Source organism: Schistocerca serialis, chromosome 2, assembly GCF_023864345.2.
Source record: "Schistocerca serialis cubense isolate TAMUIC-IGC-003099 chromosome 2, iqSchSeri2.2, whole genome shotgun sequence".
NCBI lineage: Eukaryota > Metazoa > Arthropoda > Insecta > Orthoptera > Acrididae > Schistocerca > Schistocerca serialis.
The window spans coordinates 676,216,741-676,236,806 of NC_064639.1; the positions used below are offsets into that span (position 1 = coordinate 676,216,741).

General features: G+C 37.9%; 1 protein-coding gene across 3 annotated transcripts in view; it reads left to right on the top strand.

Moving 5' to 3' along the window:
* The window catches only part of LOC126457774 (fatty-acid amide hydrolase 2), a 104,765-nt gene that overhangs the window by 37,745 nt on the left and 46,954 nt on the right, over positions 1 to 20,066 (top strand). For all 3 annotated transcript variants that reach the window (XM_050094353.1, XM_050094354.1, XM_050094355.1), the window contains exon 4: positions 18,330 to 18,547. In XM_050094353.1, coding sequence (XP_049950310.1) covers positions 18,330 to 18,547 — 218 coding nt within the window. The remainder of the gene's footprint in view (positions 1 to 18,329; positions 18,548 to 20,066) is intronic.

A 20,066-nucleotide genomic window follows, 5' to 3' on the forward strand; every position in this document is an offset into this window, starting at 1 on the left:
TGCCTCTCTGAATTAAGAAACTGGATTGAAGTAGCTGTTGCTACAATCACTGAAGACACACTTATCAACGTTTGGGAAGAACGCGGCTATAGTCTTGATGTGTGCCGTCTGACAAATGGTGCTCACATTGAACATTTATAAGGTTCTTGGTAAAACTATTTGAGTTGCTCTTTCATTTGACATATCATTTATAACTGTAAGTTTAATATAGTAAATATTATAAAGTGTTAAACCCCGATATTCATTTATAAACACCCTGTATTTTCCAGTATGACGGAATTGTTAAATAAAGAACTGAAAATATCAATTTCAGGTTATGTTTTCAGCAAAGGACTGACAGTTAAATTATGGAATGAATGTTTCAACCTACAGAATTATTTTGTGGAGAATGTGTTGCTTTGGGGCTTTCTTAAGGTAATTTTCCAAGAATGGTGATGGTACTCTCTAAACCTCTCATGCATGGAACTAATATTAAGTTATGTGTTTGATGAACTGCTAGAATGTCTACAATGGATTTTTGGCCATTGTGAGTGTAACATATTATGTATTCAGTCAAGTAACATTATTGAAATATACAAACACAATCCACAAACAGTGACCAGAAACAGTCTGAATAGCTTGTAAGGGTGTTGCAGGTTAGGTTGTGCTGAAAAATAATTGTTAAGAAAAAAATTTGATACATTGAACCATTTCTGAGTTAATTAGCATTAAAGTACCCAATCTGGCCTTTGTGGCGCAAATTCAAGCAGCCCTCCAGAGACAGTATCACCAAAAGAGTGATACAAAAACTGGACATGGGTCAGTTATAAGGATCAAACCCAAGCCAAAGGCTGAGTAGTCTTGTGCACTATTATGTAAGCTTTGAGAACAGCTGACACTAATTGTTTCTGGTGGACCACTTGAATTTGGACATACATTGGCCTGATTGGCTAACTTATCTTCTAATTCACTTGGAAACAGCACAGCATATAGAATTTTTTTCTTAACAATTGTTTCTCAGCACAACCTACCCTGTGGCTCCCTACAAAATTTGCAATATGTACCAGACCACCTTGTACATGTTAAACTTCCTGACAGATTAAAAACTGCATCCTTGACCAAGACTTGAACCCAGAACATTTGCCTTTTGCAGACATGTGCTCTATCAACTGAAATGCCCAAACATGGCTCACAACCCAAGCTTTACTTCTGCCAGTCCATATTCTACCTTTTAAACAAAGAACTTCTGCCAAACTTGGAGGACTAACACTCCTGGAACAAACTATATGGTGAAGTTAACTTTTATTTAATCGTATTGAAAGTGAAGTATTTGTGTAGAGTTACTAGTTTAGGCTTTGCAATAGCCATTTTCAGAATCTGCAGTGGAAGTTAAAGAGAGTGTATTACTAGTTACTACATTAAGAAATTAAGACAAATGACAGAGCTTATAACAAAAGCATGATACACCTCACATTCTCGTGTGCTGCAACAGGTCATAACATGTAAGAAGAACCCGAGTCAAAACTGTCATGCATGCGTCACCCAGTTTTATTGGATGCAAAGCTGTCCTAAAGGACACTGATGCATGTGTAATGTACAAATAATTATACAAAGTCATCAAAAGGAAGTTAATTTAAAAATACAGTTCTTTAAAATATTCTCAGTTGTATGTAAGAAAGCAAGATTTCCTAAAGAATGTTTAACCAAATGAAAAATGTATTCATCTTCAGTCAGTTTGAAGCTGGTCAGAATTTAACAAAATGTTAAAAAATAAAAATTGATTACAGATTTTTGAAAAACTGAATACGTTGCGATGGCTGTAAAATTAATCTTCTAAAGGAAGAAGAGGCAATAAACTTTGACTATATGCATATTATCCTGTTTCTAACATACCAGTTTTCATTTTGATTAGAACAGAAAGTAATAAAAATGAAACAGGAATGGATGCAAAGAAAGGAGAAGAAATAAATTATGAGAGTAGTTGAGTAATGTAACTAACAGCATAATTTATCATGGAAAGGTGCTGAAGTACAGCAGTCATCAGTAAATGGCATGGGTTATTTGTAGTTCCATGTTACTTTCTCTTGGCTACAGCTCTTGTTGTACTATTCAAGGCAGCGGATGTTCCTGCAGGGAAAGGCACACTGTCCCTTGTGCTTGGCATCTGCAAAGCTCCATAGATGATGGTGGCTCAGCATGCCTTCTACGGTGCATGAGGACACTTCTTACCTGGAACTCAAAGGTCCGGAAATAAGTTATTCAAAGGTTTTGAAATGAAAGTGTTGGTTGAAGACATTTTGCTTTTTAAGAACATGATGAGTCTGTTGTCTGTTACTACCAAAAATTTCAGTTCCTCCAAAATGTTGAGGTATCTGCTTTTGGGAGTAGTTTGCAAAGTCTTCAGATTTTGTGCTAAGTCCGTTATCCTGGGTTTTTTATTTTTTTAAATGATCACCCAAAACTGTTTTATGAAATACTAAATGAGTGCTTATTGGTTTTTTTGAGAAAACTCACCATCACAGACTGCACAATTCTCGTCAGATCATGCCAGTCCCAATGACACATAGAAACCTTCCCTATTTCAGTGATCCACTACATGATGTGGCTCGCTTTGTTACAAGAAGAAATAGATAACACCATGAAACAAATAGACTGCACTAATGGCTACAGAAATAAAGATGTAGTGACATTTTACTACAAGACCAAAAAGCGAATGATGGCACATGGAAACAAATGTCGGAACAACAACAACAAGAAAACAAAATATGTCATGATTGAATATCAGAGCAAGGTGTCTCAAAAAATTGACAATTGCATCTCACATTAGGCTTCCAAACTAATAATTGTCTGCAAATGTGTTTTCACCAAATTGAGAGAGACTGAGGACTGTGTATGGGATAGCATCTGTATGGAAAGCCACTGTTGTGGGATGGTGTGCCAAGTGCCACTCTGATCCAATTCAGCACAAGACCCACATCCTTATATTGCAAATTTCATAACACAGAAGTTATGCCAACTCAAGTGGTAGACACTTGAGTACCTGCCATATAGTCCTGACCTATCCCCAAGTGATTATCATGCTTTCAGTCCCTTAAAAAAGGCCTTGAAGAGTCAACAAATCGGGTTGGAAGGGGATGTGCAGCAGGCAATTATGGGTTTCTTCACATATCAGGACATGGCATTTTACCAAACAGATATCCTCAACCTGATATGTCAGTGGTATGAATGCCTCAGTGTGCATGCAGATTTTGCCTGATTGGCATACTGATTCTGAACTGTACGGTCTTCAAAAGGAAGTTTTTTGATCACCCCATATACTACTTTTACTTCCATTGCAGATTCTGAAGATAGTTACTGCATGGCTGAAACAGGTCGTTCTATTAAAAAAATTTTGTGATGAAGGCAAATACTAAATAAATAAATAAATAAAAATTATGTATATCATGATCACTCCACAGATGGTCTTTTTATGCCAAATTCTGTTCAGTATGGGCGAGACACAGCTTAGCCACAGACCAGGGGATGTTGCCAATTTCTTCCCAGGTGTTCTGCTCATATGCAAGTTTGTGTCACAATCTAGCATTGCTAAACTATTTCACTAATACTGTACACTAAGACCTCTCCACTTTTGCATGGTTATTTTGACCTCTAATCTTAAGTCACTTGTAGTTGTTGTGGTTTTCAGTTCAGAGACTGGTTTGATGCAGCTCTCCATGCTACTCTATTCTGTGCAAGCTTCTTCATATCAGAGTACCTACTGCAACCTACATCTTTCTGAATCTGCTTAGTGTATTCACCTCTTGGTCTCCCTCTACGATTTTTACCCTCCATGCTGCCCTCTAATACTAAATTGGTGATCCCTTGATGCCTTAGAATATTCAGAAAAGACTTTGTGGCACTTAATTCTATACTTGATGTTAACAAACTTCTCTTCTTCAGAAACACTTTCCTTGCCATTGCCAGTGTACCTTTTATATCCTCTCTACTTTGACCATCATCAGTTATTTTTCTCCCCAAATAACAAAACTCATCTACTACTTTAAGTGTCTCATTACCTAACCTTATAAGTCACTTAACACCACTGAATTCAAGTAAAACAACTCAGTTCATTTTCTGATTCTAAAGCACTTTAAAAACACTGGAATAAATGCTACTTAACCATGATAGTATTGCACTTGCCTGGTATCAGAAACACACAATGATGTTACATTAAACAAGTTTCAAATAAAGAAAACTTGTCACAGGTCAGTGCTTTCAGGTCAGTCGTGCTTATACTTATTAACCTCTGTTACACACGGACTCATGGTAAACCGACCAAAGCACCTTCACTCCCAGATGCAATAATATTGTGACTGACTAATAATGGTAACCACTCACTTTAAAGTGGAAGTGTGTTTTATGGAAAACACACACACACACACACACACACACACACACACACACACACACACACACACACACACACACACACACAGTGATGGTTATCAACCATGCAGTCAAGAGAGGCTGTTGTTTGGAGTAAGGCTCTAGATATAGGGGTTATGGAGCAGCCAGTAAAGTGTACACTGAGGTGACAAAAGTAATGGGATAACGATATGCACGTACACGGATGGTGGCAGTATTGTGTACTCAAGGTATAAAAAGGCAGTGCATTGGTTAACTTGTCATTTGTAATCAAGTGATTCATGTGAGAAGGTTTCTGGCCACACAAAGGGAATTAACAGGCTTCGAACATGGAGTGGTTGTTGGAGCTAGACTCACCGGACATTCCATTTTGGAAGTCATTAGAGAATTCAATATTCCAAGATCCACAGTGTCAAGAGTGTGCTGTGAATACCAAATTTCAGGCATTGCCTCTCACCATGAACAATGCAGTGGTTGACGGCTGTCACTTAATGACCAAGAGCAGTGGCATTGGTGTAGAGTTGTCAGTGCTAATGGGCAAGCAACACTGTGTGAAATAACTGCAGAAATCACTGTGGTACATACGACAAACTTGTCCATTAGGCCAATATAGCGTAATTTGGTGTTAATGGGCTATGGCAGCGGACGAGTGACACAAGTGCCCTTGCTAACAGTACGACATCATCTGCCATGCCTCTCCTGGGCTCATTACCATGTCAGTTGGATCCTAGACAACTAGAAAACCATGGCCTGGTCAGATGAGTCCCAATTTCAGTTCATAAGAGCTGACGGTAAGATTCAGATAGGGTGCAGACTCCGTGAAACCATGGACCCAAGTTGTCAACAATGCTCTGTGCAAGCTGGTGGTGGCTCCATAATGGTGTAGGCTGTTGGTCCAACTGAACCAATCATTGAGGGGTAATGGGTATGCTCAAGTGATTTGAGATCATTTACAGCCATTCATCAACTTCATGTACCCAAACAACGATAGAATTTTTATGGATGACAATGCACCATGTCACTGGGCCACAATTGTTCACGATGAGTTTTAAGAACACTCTGAATAATTCATGCAACTTATTTGGCGACCCAAATCACCTGACAAGAATCCTGTTGAACATTTATGGGAAATAACTGAGAGATCAGTTCACGCACAAAACCCATCGTACACTGGCAACACTTTCGCAATTGTGGACGGCTGTAGAGACAGCAGGGCTAAGTATTTCTGCAGGTGACTTCTAACGACTTATTGAGTCCATGCCTTGTGGAGTTACTGTGCTACACTGGGCAAAAGGAGGTCCGACATAATATTAAGGGGTATCCCATGACTTGTCACATCAGTGCATGGTGATTAGCAGCATGTACTGTCACTGGGTGGTGTAAGCTGTACCTGGCCAGTTTGATTGTGGTCATTGATACAGGCAGTACCGTAGTTTGCTGGTTGCCATCGGTGCACAAATAGAAATGCAGAAATCAAAGTTGAGATGAATAATTGTATGGGTTCCTTTCACTGGGATGTGATGGGACAGGATTTTCTGCATACTTATGTGGCACATGTACTACTCCTAGGTTTTTCATGTGTTAAGGAATTGGAAGCAAGGTGTCCAAGACTGCACCAGAAAACTAATAGACTGGCCAATTACTTTCTCAAACTTGCCACTACTTAAGTCTGTTGACCTATCAATTAATGATGCACTAAAATGTGCCGGTGACTATTTAGTTTGTGATATAAACATTACTTTTCACCCTATATTTTAGAAAAGTATTGGCACATTCATAAGCAGTAATAAACAGAGTAATAGAAGAAAATACTTCTAAAAATCTAGATGCTATTCTTTACTGAAATAAGATAAAATTAGATAATGAGTCATGAGGTAACAGCAGCCTTTCATCACTCAACTGTGTGACACATCTACATGTACATCTGCATACTATGCTAGCCATTGTACAGTGCATGATGAAGGGTACATCATACAGTTATTATTGATTTTCTTCCTTGTTCCATTTGTCTATTGAACGAGGGGAGAAATGATTTGTCTGTATGCCTCCTTGAAACCGCTAATCTCTCCTTTCTTATTCTCGATCCCCACAAGAGATATACAGTGGAGACAGCAGAATGATTGCACAGTCTACTTGAAGTACAGGTTCTCTAAATTTATCCAACACAGTTTTATGAGAACTAAATCGTCTTTCTTCAGAGGATTTCCATTTAAGTTCTCCAAGCATTTTTGTTACTGTTTTGTATGGGCTGTACCAACCTGTCCAAACAGAGTCGCTGAATGTTTCCATTGTCAATTGTCATGTTGCTTGGTGTGAAATTTGAACATGGGAACAATACTTTCTCTTGTACGTGAGTTTCTTTGTAGAAGTATTACATTTTTTCAGAACCTTTCCAACAAATCTAAGGGTTTTATTCTCCTTTCCTAATACTGTTTTTATGTGATCTCCTTGTCATGTTAATTCCTAGTATTCTAAGTAAGTATATCGTATAACACACTGAAAATATTCACCACTAATCTTGTAATCAGGTACTATCAGGCTCTTTCTCATCAGTGTAGACATTAATCTAACATTTATCCACATTTAAAGAGAGCTGTCATTCATTACAACAGATGGAAATGTTGACACTTTCTACAGTTCCTTTCAGTCATCCAACATTGGTACTTTCCTGTACACACCAGCATTATCAGTGAACAGTCTTGTAGTACTGCTGTGCCTTTGGAGCACCCGATGTTACTTTCACTTCTGTGGAACATTTACTGTCCAGTATAACACACTGGGTTCTGTTTATCAAATATCCTGAAGCTAATAACATATTTGTGAAGGTACTCCATGTGATGGTATCTTGGTTATTATGTTGAGGTGACAAAAGTCATGAGGTACCTCTTAATATCATGTTGGACCTCTTTTTGCCTGGAATACTGCAGCAACTTGATAGGGCATGTACTCAACAAGTCGTTGGAAGTCCCCTGCAGAAATATGGAGCCACGCTGCCCCTATAGCCAACCCTAACTGTGAAACTGTTGCCGATGCAGGATTTTTTTTCAGAAACTGACCTCTCAATTATGTCCTGTAAATATTCAATGGGATTCATGTTGGGCAATCTGGGTGGGCAAACCATTCGCTTGAATTGTCCTGAATATTGTTCAAACAAATCACGAACAATTGTTTGGGAACATGACGTCCATAAATGACTGCAAATGATCCCTAAGTAGGCAAACATTCAGAGGACCCAGATCATTCCATGTAAACACAAACCACACCATCATGGAGCCACCACCAGCTTGCATAGTGCCTTGTTGACAGCTTGGGTCCACGGCTTCATGGGGTCTGCACTACGCTTGAACCTTACCGTCAGCTCTTACCAACTGAAATCGGAACTCATCTGAACAGGCCACAGTTTTCCAGTCATCTAGGGTCCAACCAATGTGGTCATGAGCCCAGGAGAAGGACTGCAGGCAATACCATGCTGTTAGCAAAGGCACTCACATCTGTTGTCTGCTTCCATAGCCCAATAATACCAAATTTCATTGCACTGTCTTCACGGATACATTCATTGTATGCACAACAGTGGTTTCAGCAGTTATTTCACACAAAGTTGCTTGTCTGTTAGTCTTGACAACTCTATGAAAAAGCTGCTGCCTTCAGTCATTAAATGAAGGCCGCCAGCCACTGCATTGTCCATGGTGAGAGGTGATGCCTGAAATGTAGTATTCTCAGAACACTCTTGACACTGTGGATCTCAGAACACTGAGTTGCCTAGTGATTCCCGAAATGGAATGTCCCCTGCAACTATCTCCAACAACCATTCCACGTTCAAAGTCCGTTAATTTCCATTGTAGGCCCACAATCATATTGGAAACCTTTTCATATGTATCACCAGAGTACAAATGATTGCTCCGCAATGCACTGCCTTTTTATACTTCATGCTCGCCATACCCCCATCATCTGTATATGTGAAAATCGCTATCCCATGACTTTTGTCACCTCATTGTAGTTTATGACATGCCACAGAGTCGAACACTTTTTGAGAAACCGGGGGATGGAATCTGTCCATTCGCCTGCATCTTTTTGCAAGAGGCTATGGATAAAACCAGCTGCGTTTGACATGAGTGTTTTTTCGTCAATCCATACTGATTCTTTGAGAGAAACTTAATGTCCTCCAGGAGTATTACAATGTTTGAGCTTAGAATGTGCTCTAGGATCCTACAATAGATGAATGTCAGGGATCCTGGTCTGTAGTTCTGGGCATCCAGTCTTTTACCCTTTATGTAAACAGGAGTAACCTGTGCTCTTTTTCCATGCACACAGAACTCTTTGCAGTACAAGACATACTTGATAAATGTGAACTAGGAAAGGAGCTAATCCTATACATTTTATGGGTTCAAGCCCCCCGTGGCAGTTTTTGTCTTTGTTTGGGCTAATCTCCAGAACTAATGTGGGGATTTTGATATGGTTTCCACTAATAGATAGACTGATTGACTGTGTATCAGTACATACTATAAACAAGTTGTTTGGAGAAGGTGGGATGCTAGTTCAATATAAAACCAAACTGGAATTTCCTCAGGGGTTGGTGTGCTGTTTGCTTTAAGTAGCCCTAATTGTTTTTCAGGATCGGGGCTATTAATATTGATATCTCTTGTTTGTGAGTTTGTGTGATGGTAAAATATTGGTGTGGTTGTAACCTCTTGTGTGAATACATTTGAAAATAGGGAATTTAAAATTCCTGGTTTTTGCCTATTGTCTTCAATTTCAACAAGAGACTGGTCCATGGGAGACTGAATGGAAGCTTTCAACCTATTCATTGACTTTATTTGTTACCAGAACTTCCTAGAATTTTCTGATAGATCTTTCACCAATGTCTGAGTGCGAAAATAGTTGCCAGCTTCACACGCAGCCCTTTTTATGGTTGCATGAGTTGCTATGTATTTTTCTCTATCAGTTTCCCTGCAGTCTCTTCTGTAGTTACAGTATAATGGTCTCTCTTTTCGCAACAGTCTCTGAATGGTGCCATTAAACTGGAATGGATCTTTGCCACCTTTTATTATTTGAAATGTGCTTATCCATATTGTGGTTTATAACCAGACTTAACCATTGTTGAGGAGTGTTTTTCCAATAGTTGATAAATGCTCAGATTTTTGTAGTTACAAATGTATGACCTATTGAAACAGTTTGGTCAGCACCTTTAATACTTGTTATTGTTATAGAGTAATGAAGACTACAAGTTTTTGCAAAATTTGACATTTGCTCCAGCCAGTTAAACAAAAGTCGATAAATGCAATCTGTGCATTGTTTCTGAGAGACTGGAAGAGAGAATACCAATGTAAGACATAAATAGCAATGTAGGACATGATTGTCAGTGATAATGTGAGAGGTTTCTGCAAAAAATAAACCCTGTAGGCAAGCACTTGCCATGAGAACCAACAATAGAAATAAATTAGTGATTTACGCAGTAACATTAACTCCCTATTATCTGTTGCTCAGTTTCAATTAGCTTCATCGGAGACAAGTTTGCAGTAAAGGAGTAGGCTGTTAAACTAAAAAATGGAGGTTAATACAAGTGATTCAAAAAATGGCATATGTATAATTGAGTGCACAGGTGGTGGTAGGAAGTCGAGATAGAGAATGAAAGCATCCACAAAGTCCATCAATAACAAGAAAATCCCAGCTATTGACTGTTCACGTGGGCCACCAGACATACTAGTGAACCAAAGAGCCATAGAAAGAAAAGAATGCGGAGTAGCTGCTCTCACTTGTGATATCACAACTTTTCATCATCATGTGAATAGTATAACAAAATGGACCAGGATAAACTATTACTAAACATTGTTTCATATTACTAAACATGTTAATCACATCACCAAAACACAGGAACACCAAGAAAGAAGCAGAAAGCAAGAATACTGTTTCAAGAAAGAGCAGCACAAGCAGAAAAGATGGCCAGACAGTGCCTGTGTGTGGCACATCATTTCAACCCACATCAGGGATGTTCAAAGACAGACTCTCAATTTTAGCCAAGAAATTTCATGTAACAGGGAAGTTACCAACTGAAAACTGAGGGGGAAACAGCAACATTATGATGGATAAGGAAGTTGCTCAAGTTATAAAGAACGATATCACAACAGATAGGTGTAGAGGGAGCCACTGTTCAAGGAAAAAGTCCAAAAGAGGATATTTACCATCCAGGCTGAATGTGGAAATGTTTCTGTAAAGACAGGTAATTGTCAGGCCTTTGTACCTGCTCTTTATCAAAGTACAAATATATTTTCTATAACTTTTTTAATTTGTCATTTAAAGCTCCCCATACAGTTACAAGATCAGCATGCAAGATTGGTCTACTGAAATTAAAAAAGGAACAAGATGTGATTGAAAAGAATCAATAAATAACAAACTACAGATTACACAAACTTCATGCAAAAGAGTTCTATGCAATAATGAAGGAGGAAATTCCAAATGTGGTTTAAGTGAGTTTTGATATGCTACAGGATCAGTCAATACCTAAGCACTCTTTAGGTGAAGTATTCTATTCAAGACAGGTATTGCTATCCAATTTGTGCATTATGATTCATTCCCAAGCACAAAGGAAAGGACTGCTTTTATACTTGACTTGAAAAAGAAGGACCAAAAGGATGCAACCACATAGTCTCTGCTCTATTGGTTTTTCTCAGAAACCTTGAGGTGTCCCAGCCAGAAAAGAGTCCAAATGAAATTCATTTATATTCTGACTCTTGTTGCAGTCAAAATAAAAATATGTTAATGATGTGCACATCAGTGGCCCTCATAAAAGAGAGAAGAAAATTTAATAAGCTGGTACATTCTTTCACTAGTCATGGTCACAGCTATATGCCTTCTGACACAGTGTTTGGTAGAGCAGAAAAAGACTACTGAAAAAAGAAAGATATTCTTCCACTAAGTGAATATTATAAAGTGTTGGAACAACGTGACATCATCAATAAAATAAAGATTGGGAAGCAAAGGGTCTCAAATCCAGTGCAGTTAAAATCCTAGAATCTAACATGCCTTTCAAAATAACTACTCAGCAAGTGGTGGTTTATGAAAAGTCTAAAGAGAAGATACTGTTGGCAGTATTGGACACTTACAATGGAGGTCCCATATTGGTTGAGGTACAGAAATCCAGACATGGCAGTGAGGAGTTGTGAAAAGCAACCACATTATAAAAGGAGAACATGGTCAGCAAGGACAGAAGAAGAATGTGTTTAAACTTATGAGGAATTTTAAAGTAACAGAAGGAGCAGAAGAGTTTGTGAGGACATTGATGAAAGTGATCAGTAGATTTCCATTTCAGTATGGTTGATCAGTAGATTTGCAGTTTAGTATGGTGGTATCCAGTATTTTGTATTTCAATAACATTGTTGCTGTTTTGCACTTCTGTTTGTCAAACTTTTATGTAATAGTATGAGACTAATGTGTTACACTGAAGTACATTATTTTGTTTCTATGCAAAATGAACAACGAAGTAATTTTCTTTGTAATTAAATATAAAAAAGAAAACAAGAAAAAATCACAGTGAATTTTTGATATTAAGAAAAACTTTAACTTCCATGTTTGACTTTGAAAGATTTTTCCTCCTGGAGAACCTAATCTATCTTCCAGATTTAATTCCACCTGTGAAGAATTTCTATATATTCTGCTTTAGGTTTCAACCCAATTTCAGTTCCTGCTTTTTTCTAGGAGAGATGTGAGCTCCCAGTCTTCACTGCAAATACTGTGGCAGTTAGCAAGTAATGTTTTGAGACTCTCACTCTTGCATTTACTGTCTTGTCTGTTGCAAAAATTGGTTTCTCTGATACTGATTTTCTTGCTGGGGTCTCAGAGATGCTCAGTAATTAAAAAAATACATTCCACACATACTCAGTCAGCAGAGTGACCATTTCCATTGTATATAGCACACCTGAACTGTCCAAGGTAACTCCACTGTGTAGTGTAGGTCAGGCTATCTTCAGATAGTCTCATACCTGTGAAGCCTCTTGCTTGGACCATTCACCGCAACTGGTTATCCCCTGAGTGATGACAGGTTGCCTTTTCAGATGAATCACATTCTATGCTCCCTCAGACAGATGGCATGTATGATGTGAAATGCCTGTAAGTAAACACCCTGAAACAATTGTCAGAAGGGTCCAGGCTGGAGGAGGGAGTGTAATGGTCTGGAGAATGTTTTCATGGCATTTAATGGGTGATCTTGTCATTCTGGAAGCTGCAGTTGATCAATCCAAGTATGCATTTATTCTCGGGGGCCATGTCCACCCCTAAATGCAGTTTGTTTTTCCTCAGTGTGATGGCATATACAAGCAAGACAATGCAATGTATCACATAGCTTGCAGTGTATGTGTGTGGTTTGAGAGCGCCAGGATAGAGTTTACCATACTCCCCAAATTTGAACACAGTCGAGAATCAGGAGACCATCTTGTTCGGGCTGTTCGTACTATGGATCCTCAGCCAATAAACCTAGTGCAGCTGGCCACAGCACTGTAGTCAGCCTGGCTCTATGTCCCTGTCTGACCTCACTGACAGTCTTCCTGCACATCTCACAGTAGTCCACACTGCAAAACGTGGCTATTCAGGAATTTTTTGACAGGTGATCACATTAATGTGGCTGGACACTGAACATTACTTTTGTGCAATTCACACTTTAGTTCTTGGCAGATGGTTCATCAAACCATCTTTAGATTATTTCTGTTACCATTCCATTCTTAAACAGTGTACAGGAAAAATAAACTCTTCGATCTTTCCATGCAAGCTCCTATTTCTCTCATTTTGTTCCAATGATCATTTATCCCCATGTCGATTGGCTTCAACAAAATATTTTCCCATTTAGAGGAGAAAGTTGATGATTGAAATTGCATGAAAAGATTTTGCACAGTGAGAAACATCTTTGTTTTAATGATTGTTACCCCAACCTGTGTATTATATCCATGAAACTCTCTCCCCTATTTCTCAATAATACAAAACAAACTGTCCTCCTGTGGACTTTTTCTATGTACTCCATCAGTACTATCAAGTAGGATATCATACCACACAGTAAAACTTCAGAAAAGGATGGACAAGTGTAGTGTTGGCAGTTCATTTTGTAGATCTGACACATTTTCTAAGTTTTCTGGCAGTGAAACAGTCTTTGGACCACCTTTCTCAAAACATTTGCTGTCTGATCAATCCATAAGTTATCTACAGTTATAGTTGTAGGTATTTAGTTGAGCTTCTGTGATTTTTCATACAACTGAAATGTAACAGATTCTATTTAGTACTCATGTGGATGACCTCATACTCTTTATTGTTTAGGATCAAATGACACTTTTCGTACCATACAGATAGCTTGTCTAAGCCATGATGCAATTGGTTTTGATCTTCTGATGACTTTACTACACAGTGAGTGACAGCATCATCAGCAAACAATCTAAGAGAGCAGCTCAAATTGTGTCCTAAATCATTTATATAGATTAGAAACACCAGAGGGCCTATAATATTTCCTTGGGGAATGCTGATATTCCATCTCTTTACTCTAAGACTTTCCATCAGTTTCTAAAAAATGTGACCTTTCTAAAAGGATATCACAAAACTGGTCTCACAACTGAGACAATATTCCGAAGGCATGCAGTTTGATTGGAAGTTGTATGTGAGGAGCATTTTCAAATGCCTTCTGGAAATCTAGAAATAGGGAATCAATTTGAGATCCCCTGTTGATAGCATTACAACATGTGAATAAAGAGCTAATTGTGTTTCACAAGAATGATATTTCCTAAATCCTTGCTGACTATGTGTCAGTAGATGGCTTTCTTCGAGGTAATTGTAGTGTTCAAATATGGTACATGTTCCAAACCCTACTGCAAATCACCATCAGTGATATGGGTCTGCAATTCAGTAGATTACTTTTATTTCCATTATTGTGTATTGGTGTGACCTGTGCACTTTCCAATCCATAGGTAATGGAGGGTTGAGTGAGGGGTAAAAGTTTTCAATGGAGACCCTGGCATAAAAACAGTAAGCAGATTCAGATGGCTGTAGATTTCAGTAGTTATTCAGAGATGAAGAGGCTTACATAGGATAGACTAGTGTAGATAACTGCTTCAAATCAGTAGTTGCACTGGAAACCATAACAACAACAGATTTCTCAGTTTTTGTTTAGCCTGATATTTATGAAGACACTGACAACCATGCCTCCATCCTTGGTGTAAAATTTCTTACTTTCAGTTGCCTATCAGGAGCCTCAATTTCTTGAGTCTCCTGTGTAAGGCCTTAAAAGAAACATCATCAGTACCAGTTTTAAAGTAGGAGTTGAGATCTATGGTAAAATTTCCTGTATTGCTTCTGCATATTGTTAGAAAGAAAAATTGATGAACGAAAATAGTGCTAAGTTATGGATAAATATTAATTTTTAAAAAAACCTTACCATTGGAAATTACTGGATGAAATCTGGTTGAGTTGACCAGCTTGGCTTTTGTCGATGACTTTGTAATAGTAACATCTAGTAAGCAAAATCTATGACAGAGCATCCAGCAACTGGATGGAATTGTTGAAGAAGAAAGGACTGGAGGTAAAAATTAAAAAGCAAAAACAATGATTACAAACAAAAGGGAAAAAAGGCCCACATTTTGTATTGCAGCTGCAGAATACAGTTGATACTATTAACATCTGCGAGCTACAGTGATCTAGGGGTGCCGCAAGGAGAGACAAAAATCAGCTGCATTAGCAACATTCTCAACCAGAGACCAGGGTATAAAGCCAGCTGCGCAATGTACTAACAGTCAATACATTCTGTGTGAGGCTAACCATTGTGTATCATATGAGATGTGCGAGATTTACTTAGCTATTCTCTTTTTTATCTTTTTGTTTGTTGTTGGAACTCTATGTTTGATGTATGGTGACTTTGGCGACTTTGGCTTCTCTTACTGGTGCCGTGTACAGTGCTGTGGTCACTGAAGCAGTCTGTCGGAGAGGCAGGTGTTTATATTCACAGCTTTGCTGTTTACTCTCGTGACTCCAAATTTTTAAGATTGGGTTCTAGTGCATTGCTAAATAACATAACAATTTAATGTAAGCCTCTTGAACAGGTTTGTCCCTGTCATCACTGTAGGTGGGGGAAGAAATTAGGGAAAAAGTCACAGCAGCATGCTGTCTGTTTACTTACTCGGATGAGCAAGAGATACTGAAATTGATAAAGTTAACTGTGTACAGACATTGACCTATTGCTGTGAATCCAGAATAGTGAATAATTAAACAAAAAGTCATATCACGGTAGCAGGAGAGAGAGAGATCTTCAGAAAATACCAAATAAACTATGGGAACAGGGTCCAAAACACAGCTTTTTGAGTGGAAAATATATAAAGCATGTGGAGCAGTCTATCAAATAACAACAGCCAAAGTTATTTCGACATACACAGCAAATGTCAAAAGTTCACCTGCCAAAGGTAATGAAGCAGATCATGATAGAAGGCAAAAATAGATGAGTTAGTCCAACAAAGATGGGAAGAAACGGAATAGAAAAGGCACTGCAGACTGGGAGAAGTGGGGCTTCTTGTACCCTCCACACTGTGAGGAAGATCAGTACTGGATTAAGTAAATATTACACCAAACAACAGAGGTGTAAATGCAATTTTTTTTTTGAATACGTGTTTTTAATTTTGCAAAAACACAATAAGAAAACAAATTATAGAAGTTCAATAACTACTGTTAATAAATATGAATTAATGGCCACAAGAACTCTGAAGCAGTTTGGTGGCTGTTGAATGCTAAGTCACTTCAAAATAATGCTAATTCATTTTGTGTTATGAAATTTGATGACCTTAGCACAAAATGATTAAAAATATAGAACATTGCATAGCTTAGCTTTGTCATTATTTCAAACTCATTGCAGCATCTTATTCAAGTGGTCAATTATTAGTAGGTGGCCCTTTCCTTTGTGAATGGTATTTGGAGTCAGGTTGTCTCCAAATACAAAAGTAAAAATAAAATTATTTAATTGTATGAATAAAATAGAAAGAAACATTCCATATGGGAAAAACATATTAAAAACAAAGATTCCATGACTTACCTAACGGGAAAGCGCCTTTAGATGGACAAAATAAAAAAACACAAACACACACACAAAATTTCAAGCTTTCGCAATCAACGGTTCCTTCGTCAGGAAAGAGGGAAGGAGAGGGAAAGACGAAAGGATGTGGGTTTTAAGGGAGAGGGTAAGGAGTTATTCCAATCCCGGGAGCGGAAAGACTTACCTTAGGGGGGAAAAAAGGACAGGTATACACTCGCGCGCACACACACATTTCCATCCATACCTATACAGACACAAGCAGACATATTTAAAGGCAAAGAGTTTGGGCAGAGATCTACTCACCAAGTGGCGGCAGAACACACACAGCCCCACTTTTATCTATCCAATTAAATAATTTTATCAATAATTAAAAGTAAAAATAAGCCACACAGTGCACCAAACAGTGGCTTTGGGAACCATCCAAAGGCAATATCATATATAACATTACACACAAACTTGGTATCATCCAGTTAATATAATTTCTTGTGTAGAAAGCACTATTTGTTTGTTCATTTATCGTATTCTATGTATGCCACTAGGAAGGATGACGTTCAGGGATCTGGAGTAAATCAAGGAATACTTAAGCAGAAAAAAGGAAATATTATAAACTACTGCTGTGTTTACTAAGTATCATTCACTATAATGTATCATATTAACAAAAAAAAAAAAAAAAAAAAAACAAAAAAAAAAAAAAAAATCCATTCTACTCTGCACTTAATATACCTTTCAGTGAATATCTCACTTGATTATATGGAAAAGCTGTTGCATGTTGCAGTCAGATATTTGGCCATCAGTACAATATACTTCTTTTCACATTCATATGTTATGTGTAGCAATAGTCTTAATTTTTGACATTGTTTAGTGTTTCACTTTCATATAACTACAGTAGAGTCATAATAGTTCAAAATAAATGACACCAAGGCCACCTCAAACTATTGAAAACTCAGACTATCGAAATTTATGTCTGAAAAAGAAATGTTGAAAAGAATCCAGGTGTCAAAATATGAACTTTATTAAAACAAGTTTTCACGTAAACATTTACATTGGCAGAATAAAGGTTTTACCTTAAGTCTGGTAAGAGTTTACTTCATGAAATAATGGTGGAGTGCCTTTTGTTTGGTGAAGCTACAACTTTCCCTCGTGGTAGTGTTGGTTTTACCGCAGGTTGTTGTTCCACGTAACGCATGGCAGCCTCACATTTAGCATAGCCATCGGTGTGACTCATTATTGGTACAGTGTCTGCCTCATCATCCTCATCACTCTCACACTGCATTGTGGTATTAACCGTGACAATTATAGAGGATTTTGGATGTGTGCAAAAGAACGGGCACCATTTTTATCCTGCAGCCACTATGAATCAAGACACACAGAATTAAAGACATTAGACGCCAGTGAGCATTGATTTATATCAGTGGGGCAAGCTGAAAATTTGTGCCGGGCTGGGATTCAAACAGTGGTCTCCTGCTTTCTATAAAAAAAGGTAGGTGGATGTGCTGACCACTATGCCAACAGGACCCAGTGGTCACCACAACAGCATGGACTACCCTATCAAGTCTCCTGTCGGACTCAAATTTTCGACTTATTCCACACATTACTGATGTAGTACCCTGCCAATTGGCCTCATTACTCATGGCATCTCACCGATTCCCATCAGAATTTCAGCTGAATGTGCATCTGCACTGAAGGGTTCATTGGTCATCTTACTTGTCAACTCTGTGGATCCAGACTTCATAATGTGCTTATTCTGCATATTACCTGAGTTATGTAATTGTAAAAATTGCAGATTCTTGCTTTTTCTTAAGAGAGTTTATTGTTTTTATTATATTATGTATGTCAGTCCTGTAGCATGTGCTGTTATATTAAATCTTTTAAATATACCAAGAAACATCTTTCCTTTTAGGGTTGTTGCATACAATGGGCATAGTGTCTCGCAGTGATGTGAAGGCAACTGAAGATGCTGATGTAGTAGCACTGATGAAAAATGCTGGTGCAATATTATTGGCAGTTACAAATGTGCCTGAATTAAACTTATGGTCTGAAACTCGTAATAATGTTATTGGACAAACCAAAAACCCATACGACACGAGAAGAAGTGTTGGTGGATCATCTGGCGGTGAGGTAATACATGGAAGGATATCTATCTCTCTCTCTCTCTCTCTCTCTCTCTCTCTCTCTCTCTCTCTCTCTCTCTGTGTGTGTGTGTGTGTGTGTGTGTGTGTGTGTGTGTGTGTGTGTGTGTGTGTGTGTGTGCGTGCGCGCGCGCGCGCGCGCGCGCGCTACTGTTCCCTTTGTGTCTGAATATCATCTCCTGTAGCTCCAAATGAAATAATGCATTATTGCATGCAATACTGTGTGATATGTAGATTTTTTTCAACTTTTGTTTTCAACAACACAGGAAAGCTGTTGACTAGACTGAATGAAAAATTGGGGAAATAAAGAAAGATGCCAGACTTCCACTTATGCAGTGTACGGACATTTTGTGCCATACTATTGCACATTTTTTTTTTTATTCTTGCTAAGTGATTGCAGTTATCCCTTCAGAATGTAAATGTTATATGGACAATAAACCCTGCAACACAGTAAAAAAAAATTGATAACTGCATTTTGCTGTAAAGCAGAATTAATGTTGGGCACTTTCAGATATGTTGATAATTTATGTTAGTAAGTTATGATGTGTCATAAAAGGTATTTCGATTACATTAGATACAATGTTCATTCCATAGACCCATACAGAAGGTAGAGCATCTCAGAAAAACAAAATTAGATGATGCAAATTTACAGAATAACTAATATTCAGAAAAATTTGTCATTTGTCTAGGCAAATTGATTCATTCTGAGTAACAGAGTAATGTGCCACATTGAGCTGAATTATTTTTCAGATACTGAAAATATTGCATTTTGTTTTAACTTTTTTAAACTGTATGCTCATTCTCTTTCTTGCATTGTTTGCTTTGACAGCCTCATACAAAGCAAATGTCAACATTAATTGTAAAATTGGCTTTGGCTTGGCCATACCTCAATATTCATTTGGAGCTTTCTACATCTTTTGTTTATGTATGAAGAGTCTTCTCACTCATTGTGCACAGAAATTTGGAAATTTAATGCCATGCTAAATATCCAGTATATCTGTGGTGTACCGATCAGTACTCTGTGATCTTTACTATCATAGGGGAAAGTGCTGTGTTGTTCATGATCATGTTCACTGTTGTGACTGGTGAATGTGATCCATTATAATAAAGGTCATTGCTCAATTCTGAACAAACAGCGTGTGGAAGAACATTTTCATGATATATCTGCAGCAATACAGTAGTTTGTAAACTTCTTTGGAAGGTTTTTGCAAACAAAAGCAAAATTATATACCTGCATATTTTTTCTATTGAATATCAACTGTTGGTGTCAGTTACCTGCTGGCCTTTATTGTGGGACTGTCATCAGGCAAATATCTATGTGACATTGGTTTATGTATACCCAATTTGTGTGATACATGGAACATTTTCACCAACATAAGCATAATATAATGCACAAAAGGGAAAAAAAATCATTCTCACTTTTCTAGTTGTCTCTTAGGATTACTTGGTTGTTTTGGTGTTGCAGGTGGTTATAAATAAATATTCAGGCCATTCCATTTATTGGCAGA